At 38.9% G+C, this 20,481-nt stretch overlaps 2 protein-coding genes across 3 annotated transcripts; one reads left to right on the top strand and one right to left on the bottom strand.

The window, feature by feature from the left end:
* Positions 1-484: 484 nt before the first annotated feature.
* Positions 485-2,708, bottom strand: LOC113577429 (RING-box protein 2). Of its 2 annotated transcripts, XM_027010066.3 has the most exons (3): positions 2,503-2,704; positions 1,748-1,795; positions 485-1,352 (listed from the first exon to the last, which is right to left on the bottom strand). In XM_027010066.3, exons 1-3 carry the CDS (start codon positions 2,675-2,677, stop codon positions 1,234-1,236), a joined length of 342 nt encoding a protein of 113 aa, XP_026865867.1. In that variant the 5' UTR covers positions 2,678-2,704; the 3' UTR covers positions 485-1,233. The 2 variants fall into 2 exon arrangements, with proteins under 2 accessions (XP_026865867.1, XP_081565716.1); XM_081709590.1 differs by lacking the exon at positions 1,748-1,795 and having other exon boundaries at positions 2,503-2,708.
* Positions 2,709-5,835: 3,127 nt separating this feature from the next.
* Positions 5,836-20,112, top strand: trpc6b (transient receptor potential cation channel, subfamily C, member 6b). Its single transcript, XM_027010113.3, has 12 exons — positions 5,836-5,972; positions 9,043-9,808; positions 11,471-11,656; positions 11,797-11,961; positions 12,191-12,407; positions 12,857-13,084; positions 13,208-13,472; positions 14,756-14,951; positions 15,875-16,078; positions 16,549-16,605; positions 16,724-16,799; positions 17,187-20,112. The coding sequence occupies exons 1-12, from the start codon at positions 5,836-5,838 to the stop codon at positions 17,321-17,323; spliced, it is 2,634 nt and encodes an 877-aa protein (XP_026865914.2). The 3' UTR covers positions 17,324-20,112.
* Positions 20,113-20,481: the final 369 nt, after the last annotated feature.

Genomic DNA, 20,481 nt, shown 5'->3' with positions numbered 1-20,481 from the left:
TCAGGGAAAAATAAAACCTACACGCAGGGTCTGATCACTTTCTATCGACAGAATTCTGAAGTGTAATAGTGCTTCAATATTAGCTGGCTCTTCAAGAAAAGGACATGTCATGTCTGACACTTCCTCTAGTCTGAAGACTTCAGGTCGAGGAAAAACCCAGGGTTAATTAAGCAAAACCTGTAAGCAAGCATGTTAGCTACATGGAACATGTTGCCATAGTAACTAAGAGATACGCTGAACTTGCTTTGTGAAACTGACAACTCTAAACCTGTTTCACTAATCCTGTTTTCTTAAACAGGCACCAGGTGTTCAGAAATAGGTTATTCAGGGTGAAAATATCTTATGAAACAATATTCTGCATATTACATGACATTGGAACATGAACAGAGGATCTTATTAAAAAAATGTACATCAAGTAGCCAAGACTGAGGACATGCAAGTCACCCTTCACTAAGGACGGAAAAAAAGCATGTCGCTAACCTGATTCACTTAACCCTGTTTATTAAACAGCCAAAATAAAGAGGCAGCTATTACTGAAAAGATGTTAGATTATAATGAACAGGTCTCATATTGTCATTTGTGGAAAACAAAAAAAAAAACCCATAAGTCAGTCCTGCTGAAGTGTCTCCTGCTATACATCTTGCTTGTTGTCCGATTTCTACCAACCTGTTTGCCTTTATATTCGCCACTCACCTCATGGCGACAATACTGTGTAACAGGTAAAAAGATGCTTTTTGTTGGACATTTTCAGTGTAACAAATGATCAGTGCAACTTTAAAGAAGTAGCCAAATTCTGTTGAGTTAAAGACAACATTGCATATTGTACACGCACATCTATTCCAAAGCATATCTAGCTGGCTCTTTATTACACAACCAACAGCACGGACAGACCTAACACACTTTTATTTTTCTTAAATCATCATCATATTATTATTATTATTATTATAACACAAATAAAACACACAAGCAAAATCACCATCCACACTTGCACAGGCAGTGAAGTAAGACTGCTGCTCCACAGTGCTGCTCAGCCTTGTGTCCTGTTACCGGGCACGGTGACAGAGCACACAGGCAGCTAGCATCGTCAAGAGTTCCATTAAAATGTCTCCAGGTTCCACCTGACCGTCACAAACATGCACATCACTGTTCCGTTGAGCAGCTAAGGAAGCGTTCACAGTCCTGAGCTTTAAAGTCAGGTGGTGCCAGAGAGCACACACAATTGGGTGGGCATCGTCACTTGCCAATCCTCTGTACGACCCAGTCTTGTTGGCACAGGGGGCATCGGTTGTTCTGTTTTACCCACAGAGACATGCAGCAGTTGTGGAAGGAATGGTTACACTCCCCCCATACAACTAAAAGAGAGAGAGAAAATACTTCACACATTAAATACCTTTATTAAATCAGATAAGTATACTGTTCAATGCCATAAATGTACATTTATCAAAAGCCTATTCTCCTTTACAATAAGACCCTGGATAATGAGATATGGGCTGTAAGATGAGAGAGAGAACAAAAAAAATGGACAGGGTGGGAAAGAAAGATAAAGGAATGCAAAGTGTGTGTGTGTGTGTGTGCTGTTGATGCACTAAAAAAAAAGCTTTCAGTATTCCACTCATATAGCTGTATGTCAGTAGGAACGGTTCTCCTCATAGACGCAGTCACCATGCTGCTCATACAGCTGGGAGTGCTATTGCCATCTGCGCCTTACATGTGCCGCAGCGGCAGACTGAGCAAGCGTTTTACTCACCAACACAGTCCTCCTGCTTATTTTCTGCCTGACACCTCAAACATGCATCTGAAAGATCGACAGGCTCGGTATAACTAAACAAGTAATAATTTTAGTGGTTATCAATCCTAGGCAGAATCATGCAGTTCTACCAGGCACCTTAAAATGTCATACTTAACCTTGCTATAGAGGTAAAGACATTTAGCTAGATAGTCACCGTGTGGTGGGGGGTTTTAATCAATGCTTTCTGTGCAGTAATAATAATAATAATAATAATAATAATAAAAATATTATTATTATTATATCACTGACTAGCTATATACGCTGAACGAATGAATCACTCAAGGGAGTTCAAGGATCTGTATCTAGCTAGCCACCAAAGATATGCAAGAAACTGATAGTTAGCTAGCTAGCTAGCTTAGTCGCCTTTAGGAGCGTTGGACGGGTAAAGTCGAGCCATCCGAATTGCAAAAGACTGAAAGGTAGAATATTACACATACAACTAGTAGCCAGGAGATAACTAGCTGGCTGGAAGATCTCCGCGCTATCCACGACTCCTTACATCATCTCTCATTAATAGCACTAGCTACGGCTAACTGCTATATCAGTGCTTTGTTAAGGCGATATATTTTGGCAGTAGTAAACACACAAGCTTACTATATATAGCTGGATGCTAGCTAGCCAACTGGCTAACTAGGTTAGCTAGAGTGAATGAGTTTATTAGCTCGCTAATACCTTTATTGGCTAGAAAGCTAGCCGGCTAGATAGTATCTTACCCATTACTTGGACCCTACAAATGGCGCATGTGTCACACTCGACATCCCAGCTCCACATTGCTACGGCATTCCACTTCTTGAGAGAAAACATTTTATCTCCCCCCGACTTAGGACCCGATGAACCGCTGTGTGTGTGCACCAAACCCGGCTCGTCGCCGTCATCCATCTCCGCCATGGCTTAAAAGGGCATCCACAAAATGGCCGACTTCAGGAGAGGACGCTGCTTTTAAAACTGACGCTGAATCAGCTACCCTACACCAAATAGGGTTCTTAAACATTTTAAGAGAAGCATTGAACTGTTCACAGATCAGCGGAAAATGCAACTTCCCATATTTCCAGCTGCCCACAAAAAACTGACAGACAATAAAGGAAGGGTGATTAATGTAATTTTTGATTATCTTTATTGTTTGATGAGCTTTATTTTTAATTATTAAACGTTATTGAATTGTTAAAAGTTCATTATTAAATTATAAATCTTGACATAAATAGTGACTCACAACATTTGCCAATAAAAACTGAACTTAACTTAAATCTGAAGAGCAGATATTCTCTTTTTAGGAGGAAGGCTTTTAGCCTAGGCAACTTTAATTTGTTATACTAAATTAACCAGTATTGGCTAATTAATCAATAAGTAATTCGTTTGTTTCACTCAACCAATTTCGGTCGTTTTTGGCACATTTGCTTAATGTGCTATTTAATGTGCTTCATACTTTTGACTGAGCTGTTACATGCTAGTCAGGAATGTTAGGCTACTGAAATGTGAAACAGTCACATTGTAGGATTTAATGCTGTGGAGAGGCTGCATGGCTTTGATACATGTAACCTATATGAATGTTAGGATAATATCATCATGAGTGGCCCATGGCCCATGAGGGCACGACAGCAAGAGAAAAATTCTTCAGCTTTTGGTTATCCCTCTTCTAGAGATAACAGATGATGGTCAGGATGACACTGTTAATTTGAACCTTAAATAAAACAGGCTGTTTGCATCACCCAGAAAGTGGTTACTTGAAACAAGATGAGTGCACCTATAATAGCTGGTTCATTCATTCATAAATTCATAAACATGTAACTTGACTATAGCCTCAACTATCGGCTACATAGTGATGGTGGTTATGATGGCATGTAGACATATCCTGAAATCCTGTGTGACACATGGAACCTGGATAGTCTACAGAATCACCCTTCCTTCTGGTGGGATATCCATTTACATTTACATTTACGGCATTTAGCAGACGCTCTTATCCAGAGCGACTTACAAAAGTGCTTTGTCATTTATTCATAGAATACATCCTAGTACAGTACAGTAGGTTAGAGTCAAACATACCAATGAACTAGAATACAAAAGGTCTCTCTTAAACAATGATAAGTGCAATAAACAATAAGTGCTAGAGTTTGTTACACAACATAAACAATACCCTAAAATAAGTACTAATTTAGTCAGTCAATATGGGAGCAGGGTCAGTTGTCCTTTAAATATTCTGCAAATAGATTGGTCTTCAGTCTGCATTTGAAGACTGCAAGGGACTCTTATGTCCAGACAGCAAGTGGAAGTTCATTCCACCATCTTGGAGCCAGGCCAGAAAATAGTCTCAATGCTTGTCTTCCATGAGACCTGAAGCAAGGTATTTGAAGCCGGGCCGTACTTGAGGTTCAAAGTACTCAAGGTGCGGATTAGGCTTTGACCATTGACCTCATGTATAAAGGGGCTGATCCATCTTTGGCTTTATATGCAAGCGTCAAGGTTTTAAATCTGATGCGTGCAGCTACTGGAAGCCAACCAAGGGAGCGCAGCAGTGGAGCAATGTGTGAACTTCGGAAGATTATAGCCCAGTCGTGCTGCATTCTGGACAAATTGTAGAGGTTTGATAGCTCTTAGAGTTGCGAGTTGCAGTAGGCTAGCTTTGAGATCATAAGAGACTGCACAAGCACCTGGGTAGCTTCCTGCGAGAGAAAGGGCCGAATCCTTTGTATGTTACAAATAAATCTGCAAGATCTGGTTAGATTTGAAACATGAGCTGAGAATGACAATTGGTTGTCCAAAGTTATGCCCAGGCTACAGGAAGCTTTGGATGGTGAAACTGGGGGGTTCTCGAAGGAAATTCTATCCATAATTTCTTTCTAGTGGATCACAGTCACTCAGGGGTAGGAATTCAAATGGAGATTAATGGAAATGGTAAATGGTTCACCAGTGCAAAACCAATTGTTTTTTGTTTCATGCATGGTAAATAAAAAGCACTTTTGTAAGTCACTCTCAATAAGAGCGTCTGCTAAATGCCTTAAATGTAAATAAAGCTTTTATCATAACCAACTGGTCAACAAGTATGCCTCTTTTAGAAATGATGAAAGACTATGAATCTTTTTGAATAAACTAAACAATTCTGACGTACATTACAGGCCTTACAGGACTTCCTGGTGACTGACGTGATTGCATCACAACCAGTTCGATGCCATCTGATCACGTCACAGACTTTTTGGTAAAAGAATTTTAAAAATCCAGCTAGGGTGAGAGTTCTGCAAAAAAGTCTGAATCTGATAGAATTGCACTGACCAATAAAATGTGTCAAAAAGGCAACTCAAATTATGTAAATATTGCAATACTGTAAAATATGGTAATACTCCTGGAATACCATAAGACACTGCCCCATAAGGGATGAATTTACCACGTCTAAGGACATTAAATATGACCTCCATCAATTTGTTCCTATAAACCATCATGACTTGAACCTTTAAAGATGACTGGAATTGATCAGCTACATAACAGAAGAGCATACTTGAAGATCAAGGTTGTCTACATATCTGTGAAATCAGTGATTTATGAAGCTTATATGAAAAAAATTCCATCAGAATCTTTAGAAGATCAAATTTCTACATTAGCTCTACTGTGTAATGTAGTCTGTGCTTGCAGAATATCTTCTGCCCTTTGGTGTTTAAGGGTAACTAATTTTGTGCATTTACTTACTTACTTACACCAAGCAAGTGGTCATGAACATTCTTAAGAGCCTAAACGATTAGTAATTCCAAGTCCTCCTTCATTAGTAAAACAATTGAGTTACAGTTAAGTGTTCACTGCGACTGCTGCCGCTGTGACATCAGTGCGGAAAACCTGGACCCAGAATGCGTATGCAAATTTCGATCGACATCAAGAGAAACTGTCATCGCGTCATTAAACGTCATCAGTATTAATATATAAATAATTACACGATGAACTGAGAAAACTTTAAATTAAGCACGCGTGCATTCCACTTTTGCAGCTATGTTAAATTTTGCGCTTTTGCGCGCGCTGGATAAGGCGATCCAGCTGGATAAGGCGCGCGCTGGATAAGGCGAGTCATGCGAAGAACAATATCGCCTGACTGCTTACCTCCTGAAGAAAGTTCGGACAGTGTAAATCGGGAGATTGACGGATATCGACGGATGAGCGCTGAATGTGAGGGAGGAAGCACAGTTTACCAAGGGTGTTACTTGAGGTACCCATTTTCATCTGTCGCTTTAGGCTATAGTGCAGTAAGACAGCGGTCCATTTTCTCGCGCGTGAAGATCATTGCATAGGTTACTTCGGTTGTAGGCTGCATAAACACTGAAATATATTATTTTAACTTATTTTGCATTTGGTGTTTGTCTATTTGAAAAAGGTATACGGGGACATGTGCATTATATTGAGAATAATTGTAAGATTTTCATCTCAACAACAAAGATTACTGGCGGATCCTTCTATAGCTATAATCACTCATGTAGTGCTTTAACATGTACTCAGAAATTGGCTGGATTGAGGCGCCCACGCATACAGAGGCTGTGTCTAACTGAGTACTGAGTTAGATCACTCTCTCACTGACAGTTAATAGCAATTAAAAGTTAAAACGATTAATGACATAATGCAGAAGTCACAACTCAAAAAGGGCAGTGATATTTTAACTAATAACTCATATTAACATACTGACACAATGTTTAATCTCCAAATTTTCAGTTCCAATTTAATATGTGTGACTGTTAAGTGTATTCATCCTTTGGAAGAAAAGAATATGAATCACTGATTCACTCACTCATTGATTCACTCACTCATTCATATTTTAGCTGATTCATGTATATAGATATTTGGGGGTGTGTGGGTGGGAAGGCTGCATTTTTGGGCATCATCTAATCACCTTTCTCAATCTCAAACAAAATCTTCTTTTGAAACATAATGAATGTTGCTGATGTCTCAAGCTCCTTTTCTGGGTTGTTATTAGTTACCATAAAACATGACCTCAGCAAGTTGTAAGCCATAAGCGCTTTAAATTCCTACAAATCTATATAATTGAAGTAAGTTGTGGAGTTGGATACTGGCAGAGCAAAAGGGTGATGCTTCACATCTATGACACATCCTAGTTCTTCCACAGTTCAAACAGTGTAAAGCTATTAAACTAAGCTCTCAAGAGGCATGTTTCATGTGTTGGGGGAAGGGGGTGTGTTGGATGTTTTTGTTAGGGTTTTTTTTTTTTCAGTTTGCTGTCTTGCACTAAATCCAAATCTGACTGTCATCTCCCTACTGCAAGAACGAGGGAGCTCTTCCTTTTCTCTCTAGTCAGATGCTCACCCAGATTTGCCCAGTACCTGCAGCTGTCATTGTGTAACTGTGGGCTCCCGCTTCTGTAGTACTGCTGACATGCTTTATTCCTTAACCTGTTTACCGGCCTTCTCCTCTCACAGTGAGGTGTGTCAGCTTTAAAGCATGTCCTATAGTGTTTGTGCTCAGCGCTGATATACCTCTGACACCTGCGTCTTACACACTTCAGGTTTTATCTGTGTGTTTGGAGTCGCTCTGTTTCTGCTGGTACTGGTAATGATTTTAAAAGTTTTGCCTTTTCTGACAAATAGTGAAGAAAGATTTACTGTACTTAATTTCTCACAGTATTACAAATTTTGTTATGCCAGGGTGTGTTTAAAGGTTATTGTCACTTTTTGAGCAGTTGCTGTGGAGCTCTGTGGCTTTACTCTATTGCACCGGAGTGTGCCAAGATTTTGTTTGGGTTCATGGACTGTTTTTCATTAACAACAAGGACAGCACTTGAGTAGAGGGACTTATCAACCATTGTTTCATCACCATTATTTCAATAAAAGCAACAGTACCACGTCATTATTGTCAAACTACATTAGGTCATTCAAATGCAATTGTTTATTCCTATGTTCTTCAGTTATTCTATCAGAAAATGGATATTTCTCTTTGACACTGGCATTTGAGACATTTTTGAGACATGGTCATGTTTCTCTGCATGTTCACAATGACCAGTCTCCCATTCATAAATGGTCTACTTTTAAATTTTTAGTTGTTGCTAAAACTAAACTGTACCTCAAATTGAATTAGCCATTTTAAGTTTTTAAGTATACAAGCCTTATTTATAACAGCGTCTTTGTTAATTGAAGGCAGATGTACTAGAACAGTGCATATTACGGGTTTATTGAATCAAAAATCACTAAGAATACTGTAGAGACCAAGATGCCACACTTATGCTGCAGAGATAGAAGCACAAGCTTTTATCTCATTAGCCTCACTTGAAATATGATAATTGGACCCAGGACATGTTATTAGCAGTGAGTCAAACAGTGGGAACATTTCCATTCTCTGCCATCAGCCCCTGAGAGCCGTGGACTCTGACTCACTGTACTTCACTGCCCTGACTCTCCTGCGGCTCCCTCGTGCCATCAGCCTGCCCATGAGCTCAAGGGAAACGACTCTGAGAAAAAGATAAAAAAAGCTTTGGACTTTAGACCTGTTATCCAACTGAAACAAGTTGGCTCTAAGAGCTCTTCCAGATGATTCTGAAGAAGGGCATCTTAATACCGGTATTTGTAGTTTGGTTCTGCTCTCAACCCCCATAAAACGGTCTAACAAATTGCAGCTATGGGCAACCGTTGTTGGCTATGTAATTCTGACTGGTTCTCTTAGCAAAGGCTTGCAAGTGGCTAATACAATCACTTCAAAACTATGATTTAGTGTTATTTAATGATTTCTTATGTAATTAGCTATGTTGTGTTTCTTATACATGCAGCCAGCCATTATTACAAAATAAACTTTTTTTTGCATCAAGCATCATTTAAGCCCAAAATAAGCACAGTTAAACTCAGAAAGCATAACATTCATAAAGAATAACTATAAAAAACGTCATGTCACCAGCACCTTTTATTAGGGCACTTAGATGCTTTCAAAAAGGTTACAGAGGCGTGTGTGTGTGTGTGTGTGTGTGTGTGTGTGTGTGTGTGTGTATTATATATATATATATATATATATATATATATATATATATATATTAATTAATTAATTTTTTGCTGTAAGCCTAATAATCATATGTGAAGATAAAGTTACTCTGATGATCAAAATGAATAACTTGGAATAATTGGAGGCAACTTGTATGCAGTTGAACTTCAGCAGTTAAATTTTTGGAGTCATAAATGTGCTCTGCCATTGTGTCAGCTGCCTTGATTAAAACTGAGGGATCTCCTTTCATACTGTGACCCTTGCTGTAATGGACCTAATTGGTTTCTTATTCTCTGTCCTGGTAGGAGGAGCAATGCTGACAGACAGGTTATCCAGAGGCGTGCATTTGCAAAGAGTCGCCGCTTGGCTATGCGCGGGCCCGCCTACATGTTCAGTGCTCGTTACAATAGCTTGACTCCTGTCGAAGAGCGTTTCCTCGAGGCAGCCGAGTATGGAAACATCCCAGTTGTCCGTAAGATGCTGGAAGAGCTGCCTGAACTTAATGTTAACTGTGTGGACTACATGGGCCAGAATGCTTTACAGCTGGCAGTGACAAATGAGCACCTAGAGGTGACAGAGCTCTTGCTGAAGAAGGAGAACCTGGCCAGGATAGGAGATGCACTTCTTCTGGCTATCAGCAAAGGCTACATCCGTATAGTGGAAGCCATCCTGTCCCATCAGGCCTTTGCTGAAACTTCGAAGCTCACCAGCAGCCCTCTCCAAGCAGAAACGAATGACGACTTATTCGCCTATGACGAGGACGGCACACGGTTCTCACATGACATTACACCCATCATCCTGGCCTCTCACTGCCATGAGTACGAGATTGTACACATCCTGTTGCGGAAAGGTGCCCGAATTGAGCGGCCACATGACTACTTCTGCAAGTGCAATGCCTGTGTGTACCACCAGAGGCATGACTCATTCAGTCACTCGCGGTCCAGGATCAATGCCTACAAAGGCTTGGCCAGTCCCGCATACCTATCCCTCTCCAGTGAAGACCCTGTGCTGACTGCCCTGGAATTAAGCAATGAGCTAGCAGTGCTGGCCAATATAGAAAAGGAATTCAAGGTAAGAGTCCTCCGCACATGCTGCAGATCCATGGGCAGAGGTATATAGTTCAGGTAAAGACAGTAAAAATACTTCCTGGGATTTTTTTCCCGCTGTCTGAATTTGATAATTAGCTTCAGACAGCAAGTAAGATTAATTGCTGAAAGATACAAAACTCAAAGCTGGACTTTTGCTTTGTCAAGCTGAGGTTTTAACCCCCATCCATTGGAAGGCGTTTGCTTTAGCTGGGCAAATAATACCAGGTTTTGTCTTTTTATTAATACTGATTTTCTGTGTAAAAGTACTTTTTCTTCAATCTTAAAGTAATGTGTAACAAGTAACAAAATAAAAAGCAACCCACAACTAACAAAAAGCAATTTTGGGCCTTCAAAACTAATTTTTGATCTGTTCATGGTCGATTTTATTTGAAGCAGCCACTACAGCCTCCAAAATGCTGTTCACAGAGGTGAATTCTCATCCCTCACTGTAAAGCTCATGCTTGACAATGGCCCAGAAGCTCTCAGTAGGACTGTGAGAAGTCAGGTGAGAAAGGGCACCTAGTCATCATCAGGTCAGCACAGAATCCTGATAACGTCATGTTTTATTTTTCTTAAATAATAATAACTTTTTCTTCACACATATTTTTTAGGACCCTTTTGAATATTCATAAGAAAGGTTTGATTGCCTGGTGGTTACACAACAGTGGTTTGGCATTCTGCAGTGTACTACATCCATCTCAGAGACATTTTACGATTTTTGACTTTTTTCTCAGTTAAATCTGTTTTTTGGCCTATTTTCCAGAGGTAGAAAAGCTGCTTAATGCACACCTTATATAGTGTTAATGATTTTAAGCCACACCCTCCCACATTAAACAATTCAGCTTCCCCCAAAAATAATTATACCCAGTTAGCATTTATATGGTTAAGAGTTACATAATATGCATAGAAATAATGACCAGAATTGGCTAATAATTGTGTGTGCAGTGTAGATGTCTATATGTGCTTGGTAATATACGCTTCATTCCCTGCCCTGATAACTGTTGTTGCGGTTACCTTTGTGAGGCTGTCGTGGAGATGACAGACTATAGCAGTGCTCCCAGACATGCGTAAATTGTTAATGTTGTCAACTCTGGGAGTTGTGGTTAGGGATGCACAGAGTGTAAGATATGGGTGAATACAGCCTTTGCCAACATTTAGCTGGCCTGTGTCCTTTGACCGAATGTGGGTAGTTTCAGCTCTGCTTGTATATATTTGCATAGCGGAGATTAAGATTTTGATAGCTTTTAGCTTTTCTGTGATAAACAGATAGTAAGAGATTCTTTTTGCCACTCTGAATTCTTTGAGGTTATTAATTACAGATGCCACATGTATAAATCACATGAAATTACAGTGTATTTTGATTCTTTTCTGTTATAACAGGTGATAACATAGATACAATTCCTGTCATAGAAACAGGCTTTCTTTCAAAGGCAAGCTAATACGGAAGGTACTTAATAAAACTATTTATTTAAGTACAGCGTGTGACCTGATAAAATACAAATCAAATTTGTGTTATTAAACCATTATTAAAGCATTACTGTTTGATGCTCTAAAATATTCAATATGCTATGTATATGATGTATGGCATGTAGTTATTATAATACCAATGCTACTATGTTAAGCTCATGCTCATCTTCATTCACAGAATGATTACAGGGAACTTTCTACGCAGTGCAAGGACTTTGTGGTTGGGCTTTTGGACTTGTGTCGGAACACAGAAGAGGTGGAGGCCATCTTGAGCGGAGACACAGAAATAAATGACAGCTTTGACCCCACAGGCAGACCAAGTCTCATTCGATTAAAACTGGCCATCAAATATGAGCTTAAAAAGGTGAGTCTCAGTTCATTCTAACCACCTAACTGCATGAATTTGGTGCCGTCCCTGCGTTGCCGTAACTGCCGTGGGCTGTGTGGGACTGGCTCTGCGCCTGCCTCGTGACGCATCTGTGCCTGTTCCAAACTCCTCTGCAGTTTGTAGCGCATCCAAACTGCCAGCAGCAGCTCTTGTCCATTTGGTACGAGAATCTGTCGGGACTCAGGCAGCAGACTACGGCCGTAAAGTTGCTAGTGGTGTTTGGGGTGGCGGTGGGGCTGCCAGCTCTGGCCATGCTGTACTGGATTGCACCCTCGAGCAAGGTTAGTCTCGGCTAGCCCGGACATTTGTTGAACATGGATTAAATCTGCTACAGTGTGTTGATGTGCCCTTTCCGTCACCCTTGTATTTGGGTTATCTTAGCTCAGACAGTTGTTCTGTCAAAAAGATGATTTGCAGTGAGTTGTGTGAATATTGTGAATGTAGTCAGTAAACATGTCCATATAGGTGACTTCCGTGCATTACATTTACCTCTGTGCATGTGCTTTGCAGTTAGGGAAGATCCTCCGTGGTCCTTTCCTGAAATTTGTGGCCCATGCAGCTTCGTTCACCATCTTTCTGGGTCTCCTGATCGTGAACGCAGCAGACCGGTTTGAGGGGACCACTCTTCTCCCCAACATGACTGTCCATGACCACCCCACCCAGTTGTTCCGAATGAAGACCACCCCTTTCACCTGGATGGAGATGCTAATAATTTCCTGGGTCATAGGTAAAATATAATCTATAATCTCTAATTTCCACACATACCTGGTTCAGGACTGAAGTGCAGAGTACACTGAAGTGTAAACCCTTCATGCTATACCAAAGATGGAATAAGATTTATTTATACAATAATTATTTAAAGAATAATTAAATGTAAATATGTAAATACATTAACACAGCCCCTACAATAACTGGCACAAAAGGATCAATTATCATCACCCATTCCTCCTCATGCTTCACTGCAGGAGTTGTCTGCAGTCGAGAACCTTATATTTTAAGTCCTTATATTATTGTCTAGATTGATTTGTAAAATTCTAGTAAATTAGTGGTTTGTAAAGTCCTCCTATATTAATAACATTTTATAGGAATGGGAATTTTTGAGGGGCAAGGATATTTAAAGTGCTATCTCATCTTTTAAAAAAATGTATCATTGTTCCTCACTAATCTGATTTAAAGGAATGATCTGGGCTGAATGCAAAGAAATCTGGTCTCAAGGCCCTCGGGAATACCTGTTAGAACCTTGGAATCTGCTGGACTTTGGAATGCTGGCAATATTTGTGACGTCGTTCATAGCAAGATTCATGGCTTTCTGGCATGCCTACGTCGCACAGTGCTATGTTAATGAGCACTACACAGACCTGTCAAACATAACGCTTCCCTTCGAGATTGAGTATTACCGCCTGGGTGAGTTTCAGTCAGTGATGTTTAAATACAGAGTTATACAAAAAATATGTTCTAGATTGTGAAAGGGTATGAGTGAGTTGAAAAGCCTGCTCAGATCTGACTTACCATTTTTTTTAAATCTAGCACGTGTTTACTGGGTGCCCTCTGACCCCCAGCTGATATCAGAGGGTCTCTATGCCATCGCTGTGGTGTTAAGCTTCTCTAGAATCGCTTATATCCTGCCAGCCAATGAGAGCTTTGGACCCCTGCAGATCTCTCTGGGCAGGACTGTTAAAGACATATTCAAGTTTATGGTGATCTTCATCATGGTGTTTGTGGCTTTCATGATCGGCATGTTCAATCTCTACTCCTACTACCTTGGAGCGAAGCAGAACAATGCCTTCACAACGTAAGTAGGTTGTATTCCGATGTATATATGGGTTTCAGGCTTTTTCACACCTCATCTTAGAGTCCTCCATACAGATGAACCTAAATATTAGACTCATATGTGAACTATTACTGGAATGTTATTGAAGATTGTCTTTGAATTAGAATGTGTTCATTCACTCTATTCTAATTTTGTGAACACAGATGTTCATAACTCACTACATTTTCCAAAATATCATATTCCAAAAAAATCATGTTTTGAGAATAAAAAAAAAAAAAGTTTAAACAAGCTATTTGAATTACCCTTAGATTTCATAGAACACAGCCAGTCAGTCTGAAATACTACAGAGACAGTTCTTGTACCAGAACAGAAGTGAATTTTGATTTATTAATCTGAATTCAAAACTAAAGGTGTAACGGACTAACTAAAACACATTTATCCAATGAAAATGGCTCCTTTCAAATATTATTATTAGGAAGACTCTAAGCGTTGGTCTGTTCTGAACATATTCAAATTTATAGAGCTTAATTTTTTCCTTAATTTACCTTAATTGTGTATCCAGTTATATACAATATCCAATAATATCCAATTATTTCTGCAATATTTCAAATTTATTTTAAAATTGAAAATATACTAAATATCTCATTGCCATAATTAGAACCAATTGCACTAGATTATGTTTTCAAATGCCATATCTTTATCAAATGTTTTCAGACATTTCCCCCACAGTTGCCTAGCATATTCACGTGTTACATGGGTACAAATGATACAAATGCATTGGCAAAAAACAGTCCCAACCGTACTGCCAGTAGGCGTTTGGCAAATTGATTGAGTCACATATAAAGTGGGTATGTAGAGCTGCCAGTGCATTCTCAATCATATCATAAACAGTCACAAGTACTGGCACAGCATATAGAAGTTTGCCGAAGGCTCATGGATTTGTAAAATCATTTTATTTACACTGCCAGCAATTTATGACATATTGCTATTGCTTCTCAGTGACTTGACATGCTTACTTTTCAGTGAATAGATTTCCATTTCTTAAGTGACTTTTCTTATATTGTTTAAGGTTGATTGTCATGACTTTAGAGGTTCCTCATGGCTCATTTTCTTCTGTTAGTTTGTGCATGAGAGATAAATTTAAGAGATGAATAGAAAATTCTGTTTAGGGGTTCTGTTTAGGAGTCCTGTCTGTTTCATTTTGGCAAAACTTGTAAAACATCCTGAGAAAGCAACTGTTTGCCTTTATTGAATGATATTCTGCTTTGATGCTTTATTTTTTGTACTTGTTATTTTCTCCCTAGCGTTGAAGAGAGCTTTAAAACATTATTCTGGGCTATTTTTGGACTATCTGAGGTCAAGTCAGTCGTCATTAACAATGGACATAAATTCATTGAAAACATTGGCTATGTCCTTTATGGCGTTTACAACGTTACTGTGGTTATCGTTCTGCTCAACATGCTTATTGCCATGATCAACAGCTCATTTCAGGAAATTGAGGTAACACACACACACACACACACACACACACACACACACACACACACTCAAGCTTATTAAATACTCAAAACAAGGTAAGACTGAAGTATCCCTGTAAATGTCAGTCTGTTTATTGAACCTTTTTTTAAAATCAAGGCAAAGCAGCTCAGTTGCCATCATATTTCCTTGGGTGGACATTTGATGGTAATCCTTTCTACAATGTTACACGAAGCATTGTGCACTGTGTTACTGAAATGTTTACTTGTTTATATTGCTAGCTGGCTGCTTGACATCATGATAGTCAAAATCAGTGTAATTCTGAGTATCTAGTCTTCTTGGATCTTTAGATGGACTTTACATGCCTGGAAAAGTGCATGTAATTTCTCATTATAGTTATTAATGAAAAGTATATCAGGAATTATAGATCAATCCACACCAATCAACGGTCAACCCTAAAGGACCTCTTCACTATATGTGTAAGGTCCAGTTCTCAGAAGTCACTTCTGATGCATTTAATAGCTTTCTGGGGATCTCATTATAGTAGGTCCTAAATTTAGCAGTAACTTTAAAAATATGCTTACTAAATTACTTTTATTAGAATAAAGTATTATACTGTTAAATGTGACTCACTGATTTGGTAATAGAAATTGTTAGCATAGAAAGTTGTTCCCTCTAATGTGCTCAGAGTGCTGAATAATAGCAAAATGTCTCATCTCAGTGAGAACCTCCAGTCCCAGTTACATACATTTAGGTAACATACATTTTAGTAATTTCCTTTATCATAATCATTATTGATGTATTGCACTTATATCAGTTGCATTTTTGCCTCTGTGATAACATCTGGATATATCATTATATTAAAATAACTTGTTAAAAAAAGATGTAGCTATACTTGGTAGTTTAGAACCTTTCTAACCAAGTTCTGTCCTCTGGTTGGCTGATAGGATGATGCAGATGTGGAGTGGAAATTTGCCAGGGCCAAGTTGTGGTTCTCCTATTTTGAGGAAGGAGGAACTTTGCCTGTTCCTTTTAACCTCATCCCCAGTCCCAAGTTCATGATCAGGCTGGCCCTGTTGACGAAGCAGCTCCTGCTGTCACCTCTGCATAAACACAAGGCTGACCTGAATGATGACACAGAGCTCAATGAAGTAAGATGGGCAGGGACTCCACCCATCCCTTTAACGCACCAATCAGAGACCAGAAAAAACACAGTGCCTTGTCTACTAACAGCTACTGTGGTAAATTCACATGTTAAAGGTTGCAGCAGGTGCTGCCTTGTCAGGCTGATGTTGCTCTAAATGATAAAACCTGACCTGCCAGTTCCAGAGTCTCTGGACTACGACTTAAATGCGAGTAGGGGATATGGAAATGCTTTAATCTCAGATTACAAGCGCCATCTGTGAGCAGATATCAGCAGAAAGGCCTCATTCAATTTTATTATTATTATTATTATTATTATTATTTTATTTTATTTATTTTTTGTTACAGTTGTACAGTATAGTCTTAAGAACCCCTGCCAGAAATCACAGTCATCGTCACTGATCATAGATGCATGGGGACCACTTGTGTCATCTAATGGAATTAAAGGCAAGGGATGATTTTCTTGTTTTAATTTCAGCTAGGTAACCAAAAAGATTCAAATTACAGAGGATCACCTCAATCAAGTCATTATCCGGTAAACAAACAAGTGTGTGTGTGTGTGTGTGTGTGTGTGTGGCAAATAAATTAAATATTAGATAAACTATATAAACTATGCCTAATTGAATGCCTTCAATTTCCTGTACTCATGACAGAGAATTATGAAACGACTCATCAAAAGATACATCATTAAAGCCCAAATGGACAAAGAGTGTGATGAGGTGAATGAAGGTATAGTATGGCTGTTATTTATTCATGCATTGATAACTCTATAACAGACTACGCCATATAACTACTCTGGCCCAAATTCAAGCAAAAAAATGTAAATATATATTACAGCAAAAATACATAAACTAAGTAAAATAATTGTAAAGAATTTTGATTCTAGTGCGATCTTTGTGGATACAACTAAATAAGTTAAACTGTTCAGTTGATTAAAACTGAGACACGTATGATTTACAAAACCTGTAGAGTTTCTTTTTCTAGAATATTGCATTATTTTTGTCAACACCATCTTCTTGTGAGACAAGCTGTCTGGTGGAAGAGTTGGGAGCGGGACTGCATTAAAATATGACAATGCCTAGTCCACAGGTATCAGCTGTCTGCCTTACTCCACAGGGGAACTGAGAGAGATAAAACAGGACATCTCAAGTTTACGTTATGAACTCTTGGAGGATAAATCCTGTGAGACAGAACAGCTGGCAGAGCTGATCAGGAGACTGGGACAAACACTCAGCAGACAGCACAAGCACTAGTCTCCAACTCCCACACAACGGCCCAGTGGATGAAGAAATGCTGCCACCAACTGGCCAGTCTGTGGGACTACAACAGCAGAGGACTTTGAAAAACAACTTGTATTACAGGCTAAAGGTTTGGAAGCAACACTAACTTTGTAAAAGTAAAGATGAAAATTTTACTTTTTCAAGCAATAACAGACAAGGAATGTGTCTAACAGATCACAAAAAGGTTTCAACTCTCCGATTCTCTGCTTTTTTTGTCCTTTAGCTCCTATATGCAAAATGTCTGTAAATAACATATGATAATGAGTTAATGGTGCCATAGAATGGAAAACGGTGTACTTTGGCATAGTTGAATAAGGAGAGTTTGATACATGGAACTGACATAGCACGAACCTCAAACTCTTGTCATTTACGTCAAATATAAATCCCGCATAAGCAAAGTGGGCCTTTAAATGGACCAATTCCAGAAGGTCCTAGCCTATTATGTGACAGTCTTGATGAATATTTATGCCCCTAAGATTTGTATACACCATTCCACATCCTATACCAGGCAGTATTAACATGGACCTGCACAAAAGAGCAACAGGCATGGTTGATGTTCATATTTAACAAGATACAGGATAAGTTGTTCATTTTGCTCTTCACATTTCACTCTGGACAATTTCTCAAGCCTTAGATAATATCGAGAAAGCTTCACTCAGTACTTGACACTAAAAAGAGGCAGTTCCAGTCATAGACAGTTATATACAAGTGGACCGGATGACAACGGGTGAAAAATGAAGCCACTATGTATCTGATGCCCTCTAGTGGCTGGCTGTAGTACAACTTTTAACCCCACCCATTCTCATGTAAGCGAATGGCTTAGATGACAAATTTTCATTTTAAATTACACATCTACATTTTTTGGCAATTGTGCTCTGTCGATTCTATAAGGTCACCTACAGTTATCTCTCTTTTCTTTACGATTAATGGGTTTTCTATAAGTTATTTGATTATTTTTCCAAGGGGTGTGGCGATGAGGTGATGACTGCTAATACTTACGGTCAAGCGTGGAAACGCAGGCAGCTGACTCAACGTCATCATGTAAAACTGCATCTGGGCATTTTTTGGTCTAACCAAAGCTATTTTATAAATTTCTAACCTACCGTTCTTATACTTTATTCGGTATTTACGGGCATCATGGTAAAATATTCCGGCGGATATAAAAAGTTCTCATAGGGCACACATCCTGTGTTTAAAATCACAAATATTTTGAGAGTTGCACCTTTTATGTGTTTGGCAAGGTGTTCAAAATGTGGCTTCAGAAAACCGGTCGAGAGATTCCTTTAAACATATCCAGGTGGAAGGGATTGTGAGTGTCTGTTCAACACTTTTAGCAAGGTTTTAACTGACTTGACGGTGAAATCCTAGGCTGACTTAAGCTCTATGTCCTGAACAACATATTATTGAGTTTGTTAGTTTCTCTAGATGTTTTAAATCTATTAGTATGTACAAAGCTGCAGGTCCTTGGCATATGTGGTAGGACTCTGAAATACTGTGTTCTACTGCTAGGGTTATATTCCAACAAGTGTCATTCCTCAGATGTGGAAAGATTCTACATTTGTTCCAGTTCCAATGAAATCCAATCCCAAGGGAATGAATGATTTTTGACCAATGGCTCTTACAGCTTTGATAATGATATCATTTGAGAAGATTGTTAAATATAATTTTCTTTGTCATACATACATTGTGAAGTATGAAAACAATCTGCTTTTTGAAAAAGCAAAAGCAGATTATATTTCATAATGACATTAACATGAACCAGGGAATTTGTGAAAGCAAATTTTGCAGCTATCCCAATTGATATGACATCATTCCAGTGGTGTATTCCCAACAGTTATGAACTTCTAGATTTTCTTTTCTAGAAACTGCTGTAGTAAACAGTATGAGATAAAATGATAATTGTTGGAGCACAAAGAATATGCAGTTAGAATTGCAGTTGGCTCAGTGCACATACACTTGCAAACAACCAACCAAACACACACACACACGGGGAGACACTTGGGAGGAGGGGTCATACCGTGACAGAGCCCCTCCTCAACGGTGCGACTCCTGGCGTGCCCACCTACGGCCCCGAAGCCAGCGCAAAATGGCAAAGCCGGAGGACCAATCGACCTGACACAGGCCAGCGCAAGCAAGACAGAGGGAAGGACAGAGACCACACATTTATAAACACATCAACTTTGAAAGCATATGATAGGTGCCAGATCTGTACATAAAGAAATGACTCCGTGATTCATATTGCATATATTGTGAACTTGTCCATACTTAGTTTGGCTATAGCAAAAGTGCATAGGCAGATATTTTTTAAACTGTCCTTTAGGACTTGGCTGAGAAACATTACTCCCTTTCTCTTTGTACTAATAAGCTACATATCACTTCCTTAACTGCTTGGAAGAAGTCTAGGGAACTTCGCAGGGGATATCCCACAGCCGATTTTCCAGAAAGGATCATTGTGAACATGCACTGGACAAGTGATGGATGAAAGAGATGTTTCCAGTCTGCAGGTCTGTTTTATACACAACTTAGTGTAAACATGACACACAGAAGCATGGTCACACTGTTGTGTGTTATTCATTTATCTTAAATATTAATTTTAATTAAACATCTTAATTATCTTCCAAGTTTCATGTTATAAAACAATGCTATTTTACAACCATCTGTTCATGAAAAACAAGAAAGTTTAGTTGTGCCTTAATATGACATAAAATTAACATGATTATATGCTTTCAGTTTCCTGACCATATTTTGTATGCAATAATGCTCTTTGGGATCACTTTGACCGTATGGTGTTTTAGCTGTTTACGACATAAGAAATATCAACATTTTATATACCTTTATTTAGATTGTTTTGGATACTAATATTCAAGAAGCTTTCCTCTATTTTAGGCACTTAACCTAACAAAACCATACCAGTTTGAGAACCACTAATAGATCACATGATGTGTGTGGGAAAGAATTTGCATGATTTGCAACTTTACACATGTCTCGGAGAGGAGAAAATATATTACACAGCAACCTTCTAAACTATTTCTCTTGAGGTTTTATATGCCTTCTTTTGAGTAATTGCCTTTCTTGCCTTCCAGTACAAGCTGCTACAAAAGAGCAACAGGCATGGTTGATGTTCATATTTA

This window comes from Electrophorus electricus, unplaced genomic scaffold (genome assembly GCF_041902795.1).
Source record: "Electrophorus electricus isolate QZ-2024a unplaced genomic scaffold, ASM4190279v1 Scaffold63, whole genome shotgun sequence".
Lineage (NCBI taxonomy): Eukaryota > Metazoa > Chordata > Actinopteri > Gymnotiformes > Gymnotidae > Electrophorus > Electrophorus electricus.
Note: the sequence above shows the minus strand (reverse complement) of the source record. Positions and strands in the feature narration are given on the sequence as shown.